The 14,869-nt window shown below is 41.7% G+C and overlaps 1 protein-coding gene across 1 annotated transcript in view; it reads left to right on the top strand.

The window, feature by feature from the left end:
* The first annotated feature begins 864 nt into the window (after nucleotides 1-864).
* LOC114658713 (interferon-induced protein 44-like) overlaps nucleotides 865-14,869 on the top strand; it is a 49,929-nt gene continuing 35,924 nt past the window's right edge. The window contains exons 1-3 of the mRNA XM_028810753.2: nucleotides 865-967; nucleotides 10,045-10,101; nucleotides 12,312-12,339. Coding sequence (XP_028666586.1) covers nucleotides 10,080-10,101; nucleotides 12,312-12,339 — 50 coding nt within the window. The 5' untranslated portion in view covers nucleotides 865-967; nucleotides 10,045-10,079. The remainder of the gene's footprint in view (nucleotides 968-10,044; nucleotides 10,102-12,311; nucleotides 12,340-14,869) is intronic.

The following is a 14,869-nucleotide window of genomic DNA, read 5'->3' as shown; positions in this document are numbered from 1 at the left end:
GCAGGGTGCCAGCCCACCACAGTAAAGAGAAACAGAGTCCTTAAATATAGATATTGAATTATTTATTTTTAAGTCTCTAAATGACAGTCTGATGATAAGGTCAGTTGGCCAATGTGGAAAAAAAATTTTGCATGGGTTCAAGGGGGGCTAAAGACTAGGCAGCCCCCAACAGGCCTTCTGCCTAACATGGAGGTGCTAAAGTTGAGTTTTTTTGTTTCTTAAGGTTTTGACTTGGAAGATTTGAGGCAGTGGGTCTCATGGCAGGTTATTTGCTTTCATTCAGACTTTCAAACATCGTAGGCAGCTGCACAGGTTCAGGTAGTGGGGACATTCAGAACAACTGGAAAAGAAAAAAATAAGATAAACATAAAAAAAGGATTTAAAAATATATCAAGACAAATGGGGACAGGGAGCAACAGTTTTCTGATTTTGTTTGCCATCTTAGTATTTACTTATTGTGTTATTTCATTGAAGGAGCTGTGTCAGGATGTGAAAGCAGACAAGATGATCAGACACAGACAGAGATCGTGTGCTTTGTAAGGAACCATCCGCCCATCCAGGACTTGCTCCTGCGTTACACAAAAGAGAAGCTGCAGCTTCCTTGGCTGTGAAGTGACCGAACAAATGAATGAACGAAGCCGAACTTTGGGCAGTCTGTGTGAAATGGAAAAGTGCCCCCCAAACCCCCGACGTACAGCAGGTAAACCGCAGGGCGCCACTAACTCTCATCTTTAGGTCCAGGGCTGACTTGATGTTGTCATATATGTCTCGCCACGCAAAAACAGATGAACGTGATGGGGAGAAGCGGGGCGAGCTGACGTGTGTGAGTAGGGACTTTCCTGCACACCTTAAAGTGAAAGTGTCGTGAAACCAGGGTGAAAGTCCTCCTCCAGCTGAACAGCAGTTTCACTTTCTGTTCGCAGTGGTGCCAGTCCAAGAGAGAAGCTGGTGGTGTCCATTCACACAGGTGAGTCTGTCTTCTCGGCTTGTTGCGAGTTCGTTCATTTCACGGGAGACGTGGCGCAGTGATTAGCGCTGCAGTTGCTGTACAGCTGCCGGAGAACGGGATTCGACAGCTTCTCTGTGTGTGCTCGTTATTAGATTTTTCTCCCGCATTCATGGGTGACTAGATTTTCTGTCCTGGAATCGAGCGGAATTCGGTCCGAGGTTTGATTCTTTTGTCCCGGTATTGAAATAGACTTCCCGTGAAATTCAGTGTATAGTTTGGTGTTGCGCATGAGCAGTTAGGCATAATCGAAATTGATGTCTTCGTGATTTCGTGTCCTTTCGATTCCACGTGTGCTCGTGCCCAGCGCCCATATGCCAGTCGCCAATGTTCACGACGTGCACCCGGCTCTTCTGCCTTTTACTCGCGGTATGCGACGCGCGGCAAAAAGTGAACGGAAACGGTGGATTTGAAGGAGACAGCGGAGGAAAGTTACCTCTCCGTCAGCCGAGAAAGCTGCTCCCTAAATGATCTCTTTTCCAGCTTTTTCAGCGCAGATACAAATCAAATATTTACATTTTTTTAAAGTTTATGGAGCTCGGAGTTATTTTATTAGAAGCACACCCAGTGCTATTTGAATAACTCAAAGGCATTAGAAAGGTAACCAGAAGGGATGAGGCCTGGGGATTTGCTACTGATAACGCATACATGTAGATCAGGAAACCGTTTTTTAACTGTAAATAATAATAATAATAATAATTATAATAATTATAATACATTTTATTTGTTCGAACAATAGATGAAATACAGATTATAAACAAAACTAAAAATACAAAATTTTAAAATCAGACATAGCAATTGTAATTAAAGAGAAAAAGCAGCCTTAAAACAAATGAGTTTTAAGTTTAGACTTGAAAAGTGAAAATGATTCAATATTTCTAAGCTCAGGTGGTAGTGAGTTCCAGAGCTGAGGAGCAGAGCAACTGAATGGTAAGACGGGTGAAGGGGACAGTGAAGTGGACAGAGGAAGAGGATCTGAGAGTACGGGACGGAATGGCAACATGGAGGAGATCATACAGATATGGAGGGGTGAGGGTGTGGAGAGCCTTAAAAGTTAGTAGGAGAATTTTGAATTGAATGCAGAACTGAACTGGAAGCCAATGAAGCTGCTGCAAGACGGGAGTGATACGGTGAATAGAGGGGGGTTCTAGTAATGATGCAGGCAGCTGAATTCTGGACCAGTTGAAGCTTATAAAGAGATTTGCGTGAAAGACCAAAGAAAAGGGAATTGCAATAATTGAGATGAGAGTGATGAAGGCTATGAACGAGGATATCAGTGGTGCGGGGATTGGGGTGGTGGGGGTGGGGGGTTGTTGGGGCAATACGATTAACGTTATGCAAGTGGAAATACGCAGACCGGGAGATGTTATTGATGTGGGACTGAAAGGATAAAGTACTTCCAAGGATAACACCTGTGGGGAACGGGAGACAGAGGAATTATCAATAACAAAGGAAAAATGATCAGTTTTAGATAATGTTGATTTTGTACCAATGAGGAGAACCTCAGCTTTGTCACTTGTTATTCAATTTAAGAAAATTTGCAGAAAACCAGGATTTAATTTCTGCTATGCAATCAATAAGTGAGGAGGGTGGAAAGGAAGCAGTAGGTTTGCTAGTGAGATAGAGCTGGGGGTCATCAGCATAACAGTGGAAGTTAATGTTATATTTATGAAAGATATTACAGAGGGGAAGGAGGTAAACAATGAAAAGGAGGGGCCCCAGGACAGAGCCCACCTGAAGTAACAGCAGTGGGTTGGGATTTAAGCTGAACAAACTGAGTGTGGACTGAGAGGTAGGATCTGAACCAGTCTAGTGGAGTCTGGGTAATGCTAATCGAAGATAATCTATTGAGAAGAGTCGTGTGACAAATAGTGTCAAAGGCTGCGCTCAAATCAAGGAGGATGAGAATAGGAATTAAACCAGAATCAGCTGCCATAAGGAGGTCGTTAGTCATTTTTATAAGTGCTGTTTCTGTATTGTGGAGGGAACGAAAACCAGACTGGAACGGTTCACACAGATCATTATAAGATAAATGAGAATGAAGTTCAATGCTCACTATTTTTTCAAGAATTTTGGAAATGAAGGGTAGATTATAAATAGGATGAAAATGACTGAAATTAATTGGATCAGCAGCAGGTTGTTTCAGTATTGGGGTTATTGCAGCAGTTTTAAAAGATGAAGGAACAGTACCAGTAGTGAGAGAAGAGTGGATTATAGCAGAGATAAGGGAGACCAGAGAGGGGAGGCAGGCTGTGACCAGAGCTGTAGGGAGGGAGTCCAGCTGACAGGTTGGTGGCTTAGACTTACAGACGAGATCTGAGATTTCTGAGAAAGTAGGAAGCTGAAAAGAGGAAAATGAGTGAGTAGGTGGGTGAAATTCAAATGAAGTGCTGGAGGAATCCGTACAGAGAGACTGGTGAATCTTCTGGATTTTTTCATTAAAAAAGGACATAAAGGAATTGTAAAAATCAGGTGAGTAAAGGTGAGAAGGTGAAGAATCTGGGGGTTGTGTGATAGTGTTTAGTAGTGAAAACAATGACTTGGTGTTGCCTTCATTGGAAGAAATAATGAGAGTACAGTGTAATAGTTAGATTTAGTTTGGGCAATACAGTCCTTGTAATAAAGTATATGGTTTTTGTACATCTCTTTGTGAACAAAGAGTCCAGTTTTTTTATACAACTGTTCAAGTTGCCGGCCTTTGGCATTCAAAAGCTGAAGTTCAGGTGTGAACCAGGGAGCAGAAAAGAAGAAAAAAACAGATCTAGTATTTAATGGAGCAACAAAGTTAAGAATACCATTAAGTCGAGTGTTATAGTGTGAGACCAGTTCTTCAGGAATGTCCATAAGGGAATCAATACTAGAGGAAAGAGAGTCTAAGTTAATATTCTTAATATTACGGAAAGACATGAGATGGGAAAGCTTAGTATTGGAAAGTGCAAGATTAACATTGAATGAAATACAAAAGTGATCAGTTATGGGGAGTTCATCTGCAGTACAATCAAGCGGGGTAACTCCAGAACAGCAAATCAAGTCCAAGATAAATCCTTTGGAATGAGTGGGAACATCAGAATGCTGTTGAAATACAAAACTCTCAAGGCAGGATGTAAAGTCTCTAGTAATAGGGACATTGATATTATCCAAATGTATATTGAAATCCCCCAGAAGTGTTATGTTTGATGAAACAGTAGATAAGTATTTAAGAAAAACAGCAAAGTCGTTCAGAAAGTCATTATTTGATTTAGGGGGCCAGTAAACAGTTGCAATAATCGTAGGAATAGGTCCAGTTAATTGACACACAATGGATTCAAATGAACTGAGTGCAGGAACGGACAACGGCAGGACTTTCCACTTCTCACGATACATTAACGCGAGACCTCCACCTCAGCCACAGCCACGATATTGACAGATGTAAACTCACCCCAGGGGAGTGATATTCGTAAAGTTGGGAAAAGTCATGATGTTGTTGCTATGTCTCGGTTAGACAGAAAAAGTCAAACTTACAATCAGTGAGGAGATTGTGGATGAGAGGCCCCTTACTTGTGAGTGAGTGGATGTTCAACAGACCAAAGTTGACAATGGCGTTATCACATTTAGCAATGGTGTTAGCTGACCGAGTTAGGCTGGCTAACACACTGTGGTCAGTGACACTGCCTAAGTTAAGTGGAGGAAGTCAAGAACTGGACCACATGGGGTTTATTATTTTCAAACTGTCAGCCTAGAGACTCCAGTGGGACCCGTGGTGGATATATCTCTGACGGGGGAGGAATACGATGTCTGGGTGGAGATACAGCCCAGTCAGTGGAGTCTCGGACAGGTGGAAATGCAGTCGGAGGAGCTCGGCAGCTGAGTACTGAAGCAGGCCCATCACAGGTTGAATAGCAAGTGACAGGAGGGACCAGACAAACACAAACCAAATAAATATCCTACTGGTTCACATGTTAAGCGAAGATGCAGACACCTCAGATGTCCGGAGAACAAAGTCAAGTAAGTTTCAAAGGGGGGATAGGCTGAAAAATAGTCCATACACAGCCACACTGAAGTGTCAACAAAATCATCAGTCTAGCTATAAATGACTGAAAAATAATGCTCGAAGAATAAGTCTGCCCAAATGAAAACAGTTGTTTATTCCATTAGATCGTAAGCTAATCGTAAAAAAGTAAAATAGTTACCGGTGAGCAGCAGCAACCAGTCCCACCAGCGTTCGCTCAACCAGAAGAGAACTGTACTGAAGAAGAGCCGATCCAGTCATGGCGGAGGGCAACCACTCTGCTAACATCATAGGCTGCCAGTTACTGAACTGATTACTAAACAATAAAACGTTACCAATTTATATGGAAGGAAAGTGCTGTATGTGATCATTTGTGATGATGTGATTCAGACATGAGCGGCACGGTGGCGCAGTGGGTAGCGCTGCTGCCTCGCAGTTGAGAGACCTGGGGACCTGGGTTCGCTTCCCGGGTCCTCCCTGTGTGGAGTTTGCATGTTCTCCCCGTGTCTGCGTGGGTTTCCTCCGGGTGCTCCGGTTTCCTCCCACAGTCCAAAGACATGCAGGTTAGGTGGATTGGCGATTCTAAATTGGCCCTAGTGTGTGCTTGGTGTGTGTGTGCGTTTGTGTGTGTCCTGCGGTGGGTTGGCACCCTGCCTGGGATTGGTTCCTGCCTTGTGCCCTGTGTTGGCTGGGATTGGCTCCAGCAGACCCCCGTAACCCTGTGTTTGGATTCAGCGGGTTGGAAAATGGATGGATGGATGGATGATTCAGACATACGTAAGTAGGATGTGACATTAGGACGGAACTGATATGATAATCATGGATCATGAAAAGTATCTATGATGGTGATGTGAAAGAGATGGCCACAGGACTCCTGGACATCACAGACACCGATGTTCTGTATGTGATGTTATGAAGGTGATTTCAAGTTCAAAGCTAAAAACTGCTAGAAATCTAAACTCTGCAATGGCATCAAAGCCTAAAATGAATACTGCCCAGGGTGACCAGATGTACCAGTTTGACCATGCGTGCCAATGAACTGAGAAATAACTGAAATATAACAAACTGCCATCTAAGGAAGTTTTATTGACAAGGCTGAAGTTGCCTGCTTGTTTGCGGCTCCATATCCGATTGCAGCCAGACTCTTATTCAGTGTTAACAGAAAGACAGCTGCCTTCGTAGGAGAGTTTTGCCTGGCCCAGTGCAGGTACCTGAGTGAAATGGACTGGGATAGTTGGCACACTCCCATATCTAATGAGTGGGATTTAATGTGATGTTTAATTAGCAGGTTAAAGGATACAATGGCCCTGGGCAGGGAAACACTCAACGGCATCTTAACAAAGGTGTCTGTCTTTCTATAAAGGTGTGGAAATTATGGCATTTAACACTTTACAGTGCCCATTAAACATCACAGTAAATCTAATTTATTAGATAGCAGAGTGTCCCAAGTTTGCTAGTCCATTTGACCCAGGTACCCACATTGAGCTGGGTAAAACTCAACTGAAATGTAACAAAGAAATATGTGTGTTCTTTAAAACAGTACAAATTTGGGTGGCCCTTTGCCATTCTACTCTGTATAGTGCCCATTAAACATCATAGTAAAATGAAGTTGTGTTTAATAGAAATAACAGTACACTCCTTGGAGAATCACCGATGAATCTTCCAACAACGACCTATCTCAAAAAATCACAAAATACTCTGTAAACTTTACGTGAAGAATTTACTGTGAATCACAACTTGGTGTGACCAAAAATGGCGACAGCATAATTTAAGACCTCTAATTCAAGAACCTTTGCCATGTGTTGGTGATGACTTTACACACTCAGAGTGATTACACTCCAATTTTTTTTTTTTTTTTTGGTAATCAAATTTGTATTGATAAAATGAAAAAGGAATGCAGCAAAAGAAAACCAACAATAATAACTGATCTTTGGGCTATATAAGAACAAACATGAAAACACCACCCCACCTCATCTGAGACAGCTACTGTATTTAAACAGAAACACAATGACAGATGGAAAAAACACTTAATGAGTAAAGTGGCACACGCACCACACAGGAGTACAAGGCAAAGTAAGCAAAAAAAAAAGAAGCTGGTTAAGTTCACAGATGATACCAAGAAAGGTGGATTGGCAGGTAATTGAGAATCCATTGAATCATCACAGAGGGACTTGGATAGCAGACAGGCTTGGGCAGATTTGTGGCTGATGACATTTAATGTCAGTAAATGTAAAGTATTACACATAGGAAGTAAAAATGTTAGGTTTGAATACACAATGGGGGTCTGAAAATCCAAAGTACTCCTTTATGAGAAGGTTTTAGGAGTCATAGTGGACTCGACAAAAAGCTTCCCAGTCCTGTCCACTTAATTCTTCTAAAATAACATCACATTGAGTTTTGAAAGTCCCTAAAGTCCTGCTGCCACCACACTGCTTGGTCACTTAGTCCATGTGCCTGGAGGTTCTTGTGCTGAAGACAAACCTCCTAATGTTTGTGTGAAATTTACCCTTCACAAGTTTCCAACTGTGTCAGAGTGTTTTTGAGTAATTGATTTTAAAGTCTCGATCCACTTACAGTATTTCTTCTTGACTACCACATTACTTGGTCGCTTATTCCATGTGTCTGTGACTCTCTGTGTGAAGAAAAACTTCCTAATGTTTATTTACCCTTAACAAGTTTATACCTGTGTCCCCGTGTTCTTGATGAACAGTCTCGATCCACTGTACTAATTCCCTTCATAATTTTAAACACTTCAGTCAGGTCTCCTCTTAATCTTCTTTTGCTTAAACTGTAAAGGCTCAGCTCTTTTAATCTTTCGTCATAATTCAACCCCTGTAGCCCAGAATCAGCCTAGTCGCTCTTCTCTGGACATTCACTAGCGCTACTATGTCCTTTTTGTAGCCTGGAGACCAAAACTGCCCACCGTACTCCAGATGAGGCCTCACCAGTGTGTTATAAAGCTTGAGCAGAACCTCCTGTGACTTGTACTCCACACATCAAGGCGCTATATAACCTGACAGTCTGTTAGCCTTCTTAATGGATTCTGAGCAGTTTATGGTGACGAGTCCACTAAGACTACTAAATCCTCATAAGATGGACTCTCGATTTTCAGACCCCCTATTGTGATTGTTATTATATCCTATATTACATGACCTTCATTATTATTTATTTTATACTGGTCATTTCACAGAGATGTGTTTCCACTTTGCCATTAAAGAGTCTTTTTTTCTGCTGATCAGTGTTATAAAACCTAAATTAAATCCACTTGGATTGTAAGTTGTATAACAATAAAATGTGAAAATTTCAGTGGGGGTCGTCACTGTATATACAGTACTGTACAGAGTTTAGACATACTGATGCCAAGTTTGTTCATTATTTTGTGTGCTTTTTCTGTTATTATTAATTGTTCCTTATATTATAACTCACTTAGCACTAAGTTTATTTGTCATTCTTATTCTACTGTTACAGTACAGCATATTTTCTTTGTAATTAATATTTCCAGTCAAAGGTTACTTTACCAGTCTGTTTTATGACTCAGTATGGATCAGAGCCAGGCCTAGAACATGAGCAAAGTCTGGCACAGCACACACTCTCTCACACACACACACACGCGCGCGCACACACACGCACATACACACACACACACACACACACGCACACAGTCTTAGGGGGCTAATCTTAAGACTCCAATTTTTTTTTGGATGTATGAGGAAGTCATGTGGACTTGAGGAAAGAGTGTAAACCTGAGCGGACAGTAGAGACATAAGGCAGAAAGGGTAACCATTGTGCTGCTATCCCACATATCAAAGCAAATGACTGATGATTTAAAATAAAGTGCGACACTAGTTTATCGGTCATCTTTGCCTAAGTTTTTGGTAATATATGTCTTTGTAAGAACTTAACGTCCCTGGTTTTGAGAACCAAAAAAAGAAAATATAGCACAATAACAAACAAGCAGCAATGCAGGCTGTCACAATCTGCATATAAAATCAGTTACATGAGAAACATAAGAACATAAGAAATTTGACAAACGAGAGGAGACCATTCAGTCCACCAAGCCAGTTTGTTTAGCTAACAGCTAAGCTCTGCCCATATCTCCTCCAGATTCTTCTTAAACGTTGTCCAGGTTTCTGCTTCAACTCCATGTCTTGGTGGTTTGTTTCTGAGTCCCACAACTCTTTGTGTAATGAAGTGCCCCCAAGCTTCAGTCCTAAATGCAATTTCCCCTTCATTTCCACTGATGTCCTCCAGACTGTAATTCACCCTTAAGCCAAAAGAATGTTGAGGGATCTCCTTTATTAATGCCTTTGAAGATTTTAAATACCTGGATGAGGTCCCCATGCAGTGTCCTCTGCTCAAGATTACACAGGTTTAATACTCTGAGTCTGTCACAGTAGGTTGTGTCCTTAAGTTCCATGATGAACTTGGTTGCTCTCTTCTGCACAGCTTTAAGTGCTGCTATGTCTTTCATGCTCACAGATATGGTCTTACTAGAGCATTATATAGTTTAGCGTAACGTCCCTTGATTTGTATTCAATAGCTTTTATGATATATCCTAACCTCTTAACATTGCCTTTTCAATTGCTTCTGTACATTGCTTACTCGATGAAAATGTTGTTTCAGCATAAACCCATAAAACCCTTTCTGAGATTGCTTACTTTATGACAGTTCAAATGATTAATGTCCTTATTAATAGAAGATCACCTGCCACCCTCAAGTCCACAATCACATCATGTGTGGATTCTGCCTGACGCCACAGTGGCAGGGTGCAGTAGTCAGACTTGTGCAGTTTAGTTCTCCAGACTACAAAGTGCCATCACTGTCTTTGAGTTCCTTTACCAGTACACCAGCTGCTGCCATCTGTCCACCTTCTGGAGGCGATCCTGACTTCTGACATCTAAAACAAATCCATTTCATGTTAGGTGACCTTTCAGTGTCTGTTTCAGAATGGCTCTAGATTTACAGTTCTTTTGTGTTCTTACCAATCCAGTGTGTTTATTTTGGACAAAAGTACGTGGGATTCATGAACTGACATGTTCTTTGTTTACAGAGGTGCCTTCAGCTCTCAGTTAGCCTCAAGTGAACATGGACAACTCTGAACCCAAAGGTAAGTAAAATTAATGTGTGTTAGAGTAACTAAATAAAAGGCACAGAAATGATCGACTACCACCACCACTGCGGCAGCAGCAGCAAACATGAGAAATGGGCGACCAACACGACTCCACGGCTGGTCTCAAACAACAGCACAGAAAGCATGTTTTTCCTAAGCTTCATTTTTTATTGCCATCATGCTGCAGATTTCTGTTCCTGAGGGTGAAGATTCAATTAGTCTTTTATTCCCAGAACTACAAGCATTTTTAATGTTTTTTAAGATTTCTTTCCATGAATTTTATCTTCGTTCCTCTGAATTGCTTTGTTTCTTTCCTTAATTGGCACCCAAACAGAAATGAAATGTGAAGTGAGGGAGACAACAGAAGACAAACTAAGTCAGGGTCTCAAACATCAACCAATTTCTTTCCAACCGTTTGCTTAATTAGGCGCCAATTTTTTTTGTTAATTAAACCCGTTCTTTAATTCCATGGCTTGTTGATGCTCTCATTGTTCAATAGCAGACATTTCCAAAATTGTTGATTTTCTCTTTTCTAAGAGCTCTGTTCAAATGTTTTGAGGACATGAGCAGAGCAACATTCCTGAGATCTTCATCTTTCTTTATTTTCAGATATTGTATGATAGACGCAGTTTGCTGGTCATGTTTTGGCTCATTTTGTATCTCATTATTGTCTGGCGGCTAATTAAGGGAAAAGAAACAATTAAGGGGGCTGAGTCTTCAAGAATAAGTCAATTAAAATTAATGCAAAAGATGTTAACAGCAAACGGGACACTAATTAAGAAAAGGGTCAGAATGAAAACCAGCAGTCACTGCGGCCCTCCAGGACTGGAGTTTGAGACCACCGATCTAGTCCATCCTCCCCACAATTCCTACATTTCTCCATCCTCCATTGCAATCCTACATTCCTGTCCTGCTCACATGTCCAGCACACCTTTGGCTGCCCACTATAATGTATCAGTCCCCTTGTTCTTCCTATCTGTAAGGTAGGGGGAAGATGTTTTAATTCCCCCATCTCATTCAGAGTAGCTTTACTAAAAAAATATAAACACATCTCCTTCTATGCTACTTATCTGGACAATACACAACCTTTCCCTCCATTACAGAATTTGTTCTGAGAACATTATGATGTTGACAGACCTCTGAGACAAGGGCTGCACTGGTATCTTCTTTTCCGAATCAGTTTTGAGTTTCTCATGGGATATGCCCTTAGTGAAGATAACCTCAGAAGTCTATTGTGGAAAGCAAAAATCCACTATACCTTTTGCGCTGAGAAACCAAGGTTCTTCAAGAGTGTCAATGGAAATGAAGGTGATTTGATGCATCTTCACCTCTTGCACCAACTGAAAGTGGGCCACATGCTTTCTTTCCACCTTCAATGCCATTCTTTTTGATCTCATCCTCTGAAGACTTCTTTCCTTGACAAAAAAATTAATGAACCTAAACCACCATGTCCTGAGGAATTTCGGACAATGATAACCTGCCAACCTACTGAATGATCTTCTAAGGTTGTGAGGCATTCCGTATACTTAACAAAAGAGAAATGCCATTTTCCTCTGCCAGGTAACCACTGTCACACTTCACTATATTCCTTTTGATCGTATGTCCTTTTCTCCTTCCAGCTCACAGCTTTCTCATCCACCACACCTGATGCCCTTTCTTTTTCTGTTTCGAAGACCACCTCCGTTCACTTATGTGTTCTCATCGTAAGTTAATGCTAATCTTCACACACCCCGTGCTTCTCTCCTGTTGGCTGTCATTATTTATGCACCCAGTAAATCCCGAAGCCAAGTCTCGCCTCTGTGGTGAACTGCATGGACCATGTACATGGCATGTGTGGTACTGTAATCAATGGGCAACAGTATGAGGCGCACTTTAAAGAGGGTCTTTGAGAAAACTCACAGTCATTGTGTGCCATGTGTAACATGTTTTGAATATTGATGAAGTGGTCCACTTTAAGAAAGTTATTTTGACAACCCTAATGTATTTGGATATTTAGTGATTTATGTATTTTGCTGCTATTTTATAATTATTTTCAGTGACCTTGTGGCCACCCTGGAATTTTACTCAGGTCCCCTAATGGGCGAGAGATGAAGCACTGATCTATCAGAACCCAAAATATTGAGATCTATTGCATTACTAATGCAAATTTCTTTTTGTCATTCTTAAACATGAAATCTGCCTATCTGGCTTGCCTGTGCTGCATGAAGACTGGAGAAAAGTGAACTGGAGTCAAAGGCAAGTGTCTGTGGGGCTGGTGGGGAGGGGCCTTTGTTAAGGAACAGATGGACACCAGACGGCTGCCTGCTTGTCAAAAATGAGAGGTGCACACAAAGTCCTGGGTCAGGGTGGTTGATGGCTGCACAGATTTAAAGTTAAGCACCTATAGATGAGAACAGTGGTAGGACAGTACTAATGGTCAAACTCAATGTCTCACCTCCAAAAGGGCAGGAACACCCTGGCTATTAATGTAGGTGAGTTCTTTTATCCTGTGAGGGTTTGCCATTTAGCTGCAGCCTGTCATGTCAAGGTTAACTGCCTGCTGTCACAAGAGGGTTGTCTTATTCTTCTATCTCTTCATGTTTTCCCACTTCTATGTTGGGTTGACGTGCTTGATCATCCGATTCTTCAAAACTTTTAATGAACATTGAAATAACTTCATAGTACATGTTTAATTATTGCATACATCAATCCATCCAGGGCTGCGTCAGTCCCAGCAAGCACACAGCACGAGGCAGAAACAATCCCTGAATGAGGCACCAGTTCATTGCTACCGCTGTCCACCATGTCCACACGTTTAATAACAGTATACATTATTTAAATGAAGTTAAATATTTACCTGTATAGTGTAATATACGTTGTACATACTTTACTGCATTTCATCTGAAAAATGATATCAAGAGCTCCAATAAGATAGCGCCTGGAAATCTAAATCGACTTAGAAGCCAGTTGTCATCATCTGTAAATACGCTCTCTCTTCTATTGAATTGAATTGAATTCCTTTATTGTTATTGTATGGTACAATGAGATTCAATATACAAATCCTCCATAAACATATTTTCCTATAAAATGGTAAAATAACAACAACAATAAAAATAATAATAATAATAAGATGATAAAAAACAATGAAAAATATACAATATGAAAGCAAAAGTGGCTCAGGTTGTGCAATATTACAACTGTAATGCAAGTTTACAGTGAGGTAATTGTACTTATAAGTACAAACAGTTCTACAAGGAGCACTTGATGGACTGATTGAGTGCATTTATAGTTCTTGGGATGAAACTGTTTCTGAACCGTGAGGTTTGTGAAGAAATGGCTCTGAAGCATTTGCCGAATTGGAGAAGTTCAAATAGACTGTGCACATGGCTGAGGCAGCATGTGCTAGAAGCTGTACCCTAATATTTCTTCCTGCTGTTGACACAATCTGCGGTAGAGCTCTGTGATCAGCTGCTGTAGAGCTGTGATTCCACTCTCCGATACAGTGGGTTAAAATACTCTGAGTGGTGAACTGAAAGTTAACAACGTTAAAGTAGCTGTGGTATTTGGAATAGTTTGGCCATTCCATGCACCATTATATGATTACAGTTTGATTACAATCAGATGCCTTAAACTAAAATATGATATGAAGTAAATTTCAGTGTATTTGATAAAGTCATGGCATTAATGTGAATCTAAAAAAAGTAAGGGAAGCCACCCAGAAACAGTAGCACTGCTTTGACGCCGGGTGCCGCCAGTTTGCAAAACCAAATAGTGAACTTGCGTACTCAAGGTATTGAGCTGGCGTGAAAATGTGCATGGCTTTACGCCAAGTTTAGTTTTTATACATTGTGATGTGAGTGTGGAAATAGGGGTACGCAACATTTTTGTGCGTACGCACCGTTTATATACATGAGGCCCCAGGACTTCCATTCCTATCACTCTTTTTCCCACACATTCATTGTCTCTCCTTATCACATGTCCATACCACTTCAATCTATATTCCTATACTTTCTCAGATATGTTTCCCACTTTTGTTGTACATCTGTTGGTCTCATTTCTTATTCTGTTCTATTTGGTAACTCCACACATCCATGTCAACATTCTCATTTGGACCACATCCAGTCTTCTCCTGTGATGTGTGGAAACAAGCCCGGACACCAACACAAACAGACACAGGAAGTCCCAAACACACACTTTTAATCACCGTATTTACAATATTTACATTTCTGCACACAACACAGTGCCCCCTGCACCAAACACCTCTCTAAAGTCCGGGCCTCTCAATAGTCCTTCCTTTCACCACCTCTGCTCCTCACTCCCGAGCTTTGTCCTCTTCCTCCCGACTCCGGCTAATGACTGAAGGAAGGCAGCCTCTTTTATATCCACCCGGATGTGCTCCAGGTGCCCTATGACGATCTTCCTGTGGCACTTCCTGGTGTGGCGGAAGTGTTGCATGAGCATTCAGAAGCACTCCGGGTGTCCCTGGTAATCCTTCTGGCAGCACTTCCGGGTGTGGCAGAAGTGCTGAGATCCAGGGCTTCTCAATCCTCCGGGTGCCCCCTTGTGGTGGCCACGGGCCCCAATAGGGTTGAGCTTCCATTCTCGGTTCCCGTGGCTCCCATATAGACCAGGGTGGCTGCCCTTTCGTGGCCTAGGGAAGGTATAATCCCTCTCCCGGTCCTTCCAGGCGTCCTGGCTGGGGATAAGCCCCCAGCCGACCGCCACAGCTGCCTCTACTGCCCAAGTCTCAGCTCTATGCATCACTGCTGGTCTTACCACCATCTTA

This window comes from Erpetoichthys calabaricus, chromosome 10, assembly GCF_900747795.2.
Source record: "Erpetoichthys calabaricus chromosome 10, fErpCal1.3, whole genome shotgun sequence".
NCBI lineage: Eukaryota > Metazoa > Chordata > Cladistia > Polypteriformes > Polypteridae > Erpetoichthys > Erpetoichthys calabaricus.
Note: the sequence above shows the minus strand (reverse complement) of the source record. Positions and strands in the feature narration are given on the sequence as shown.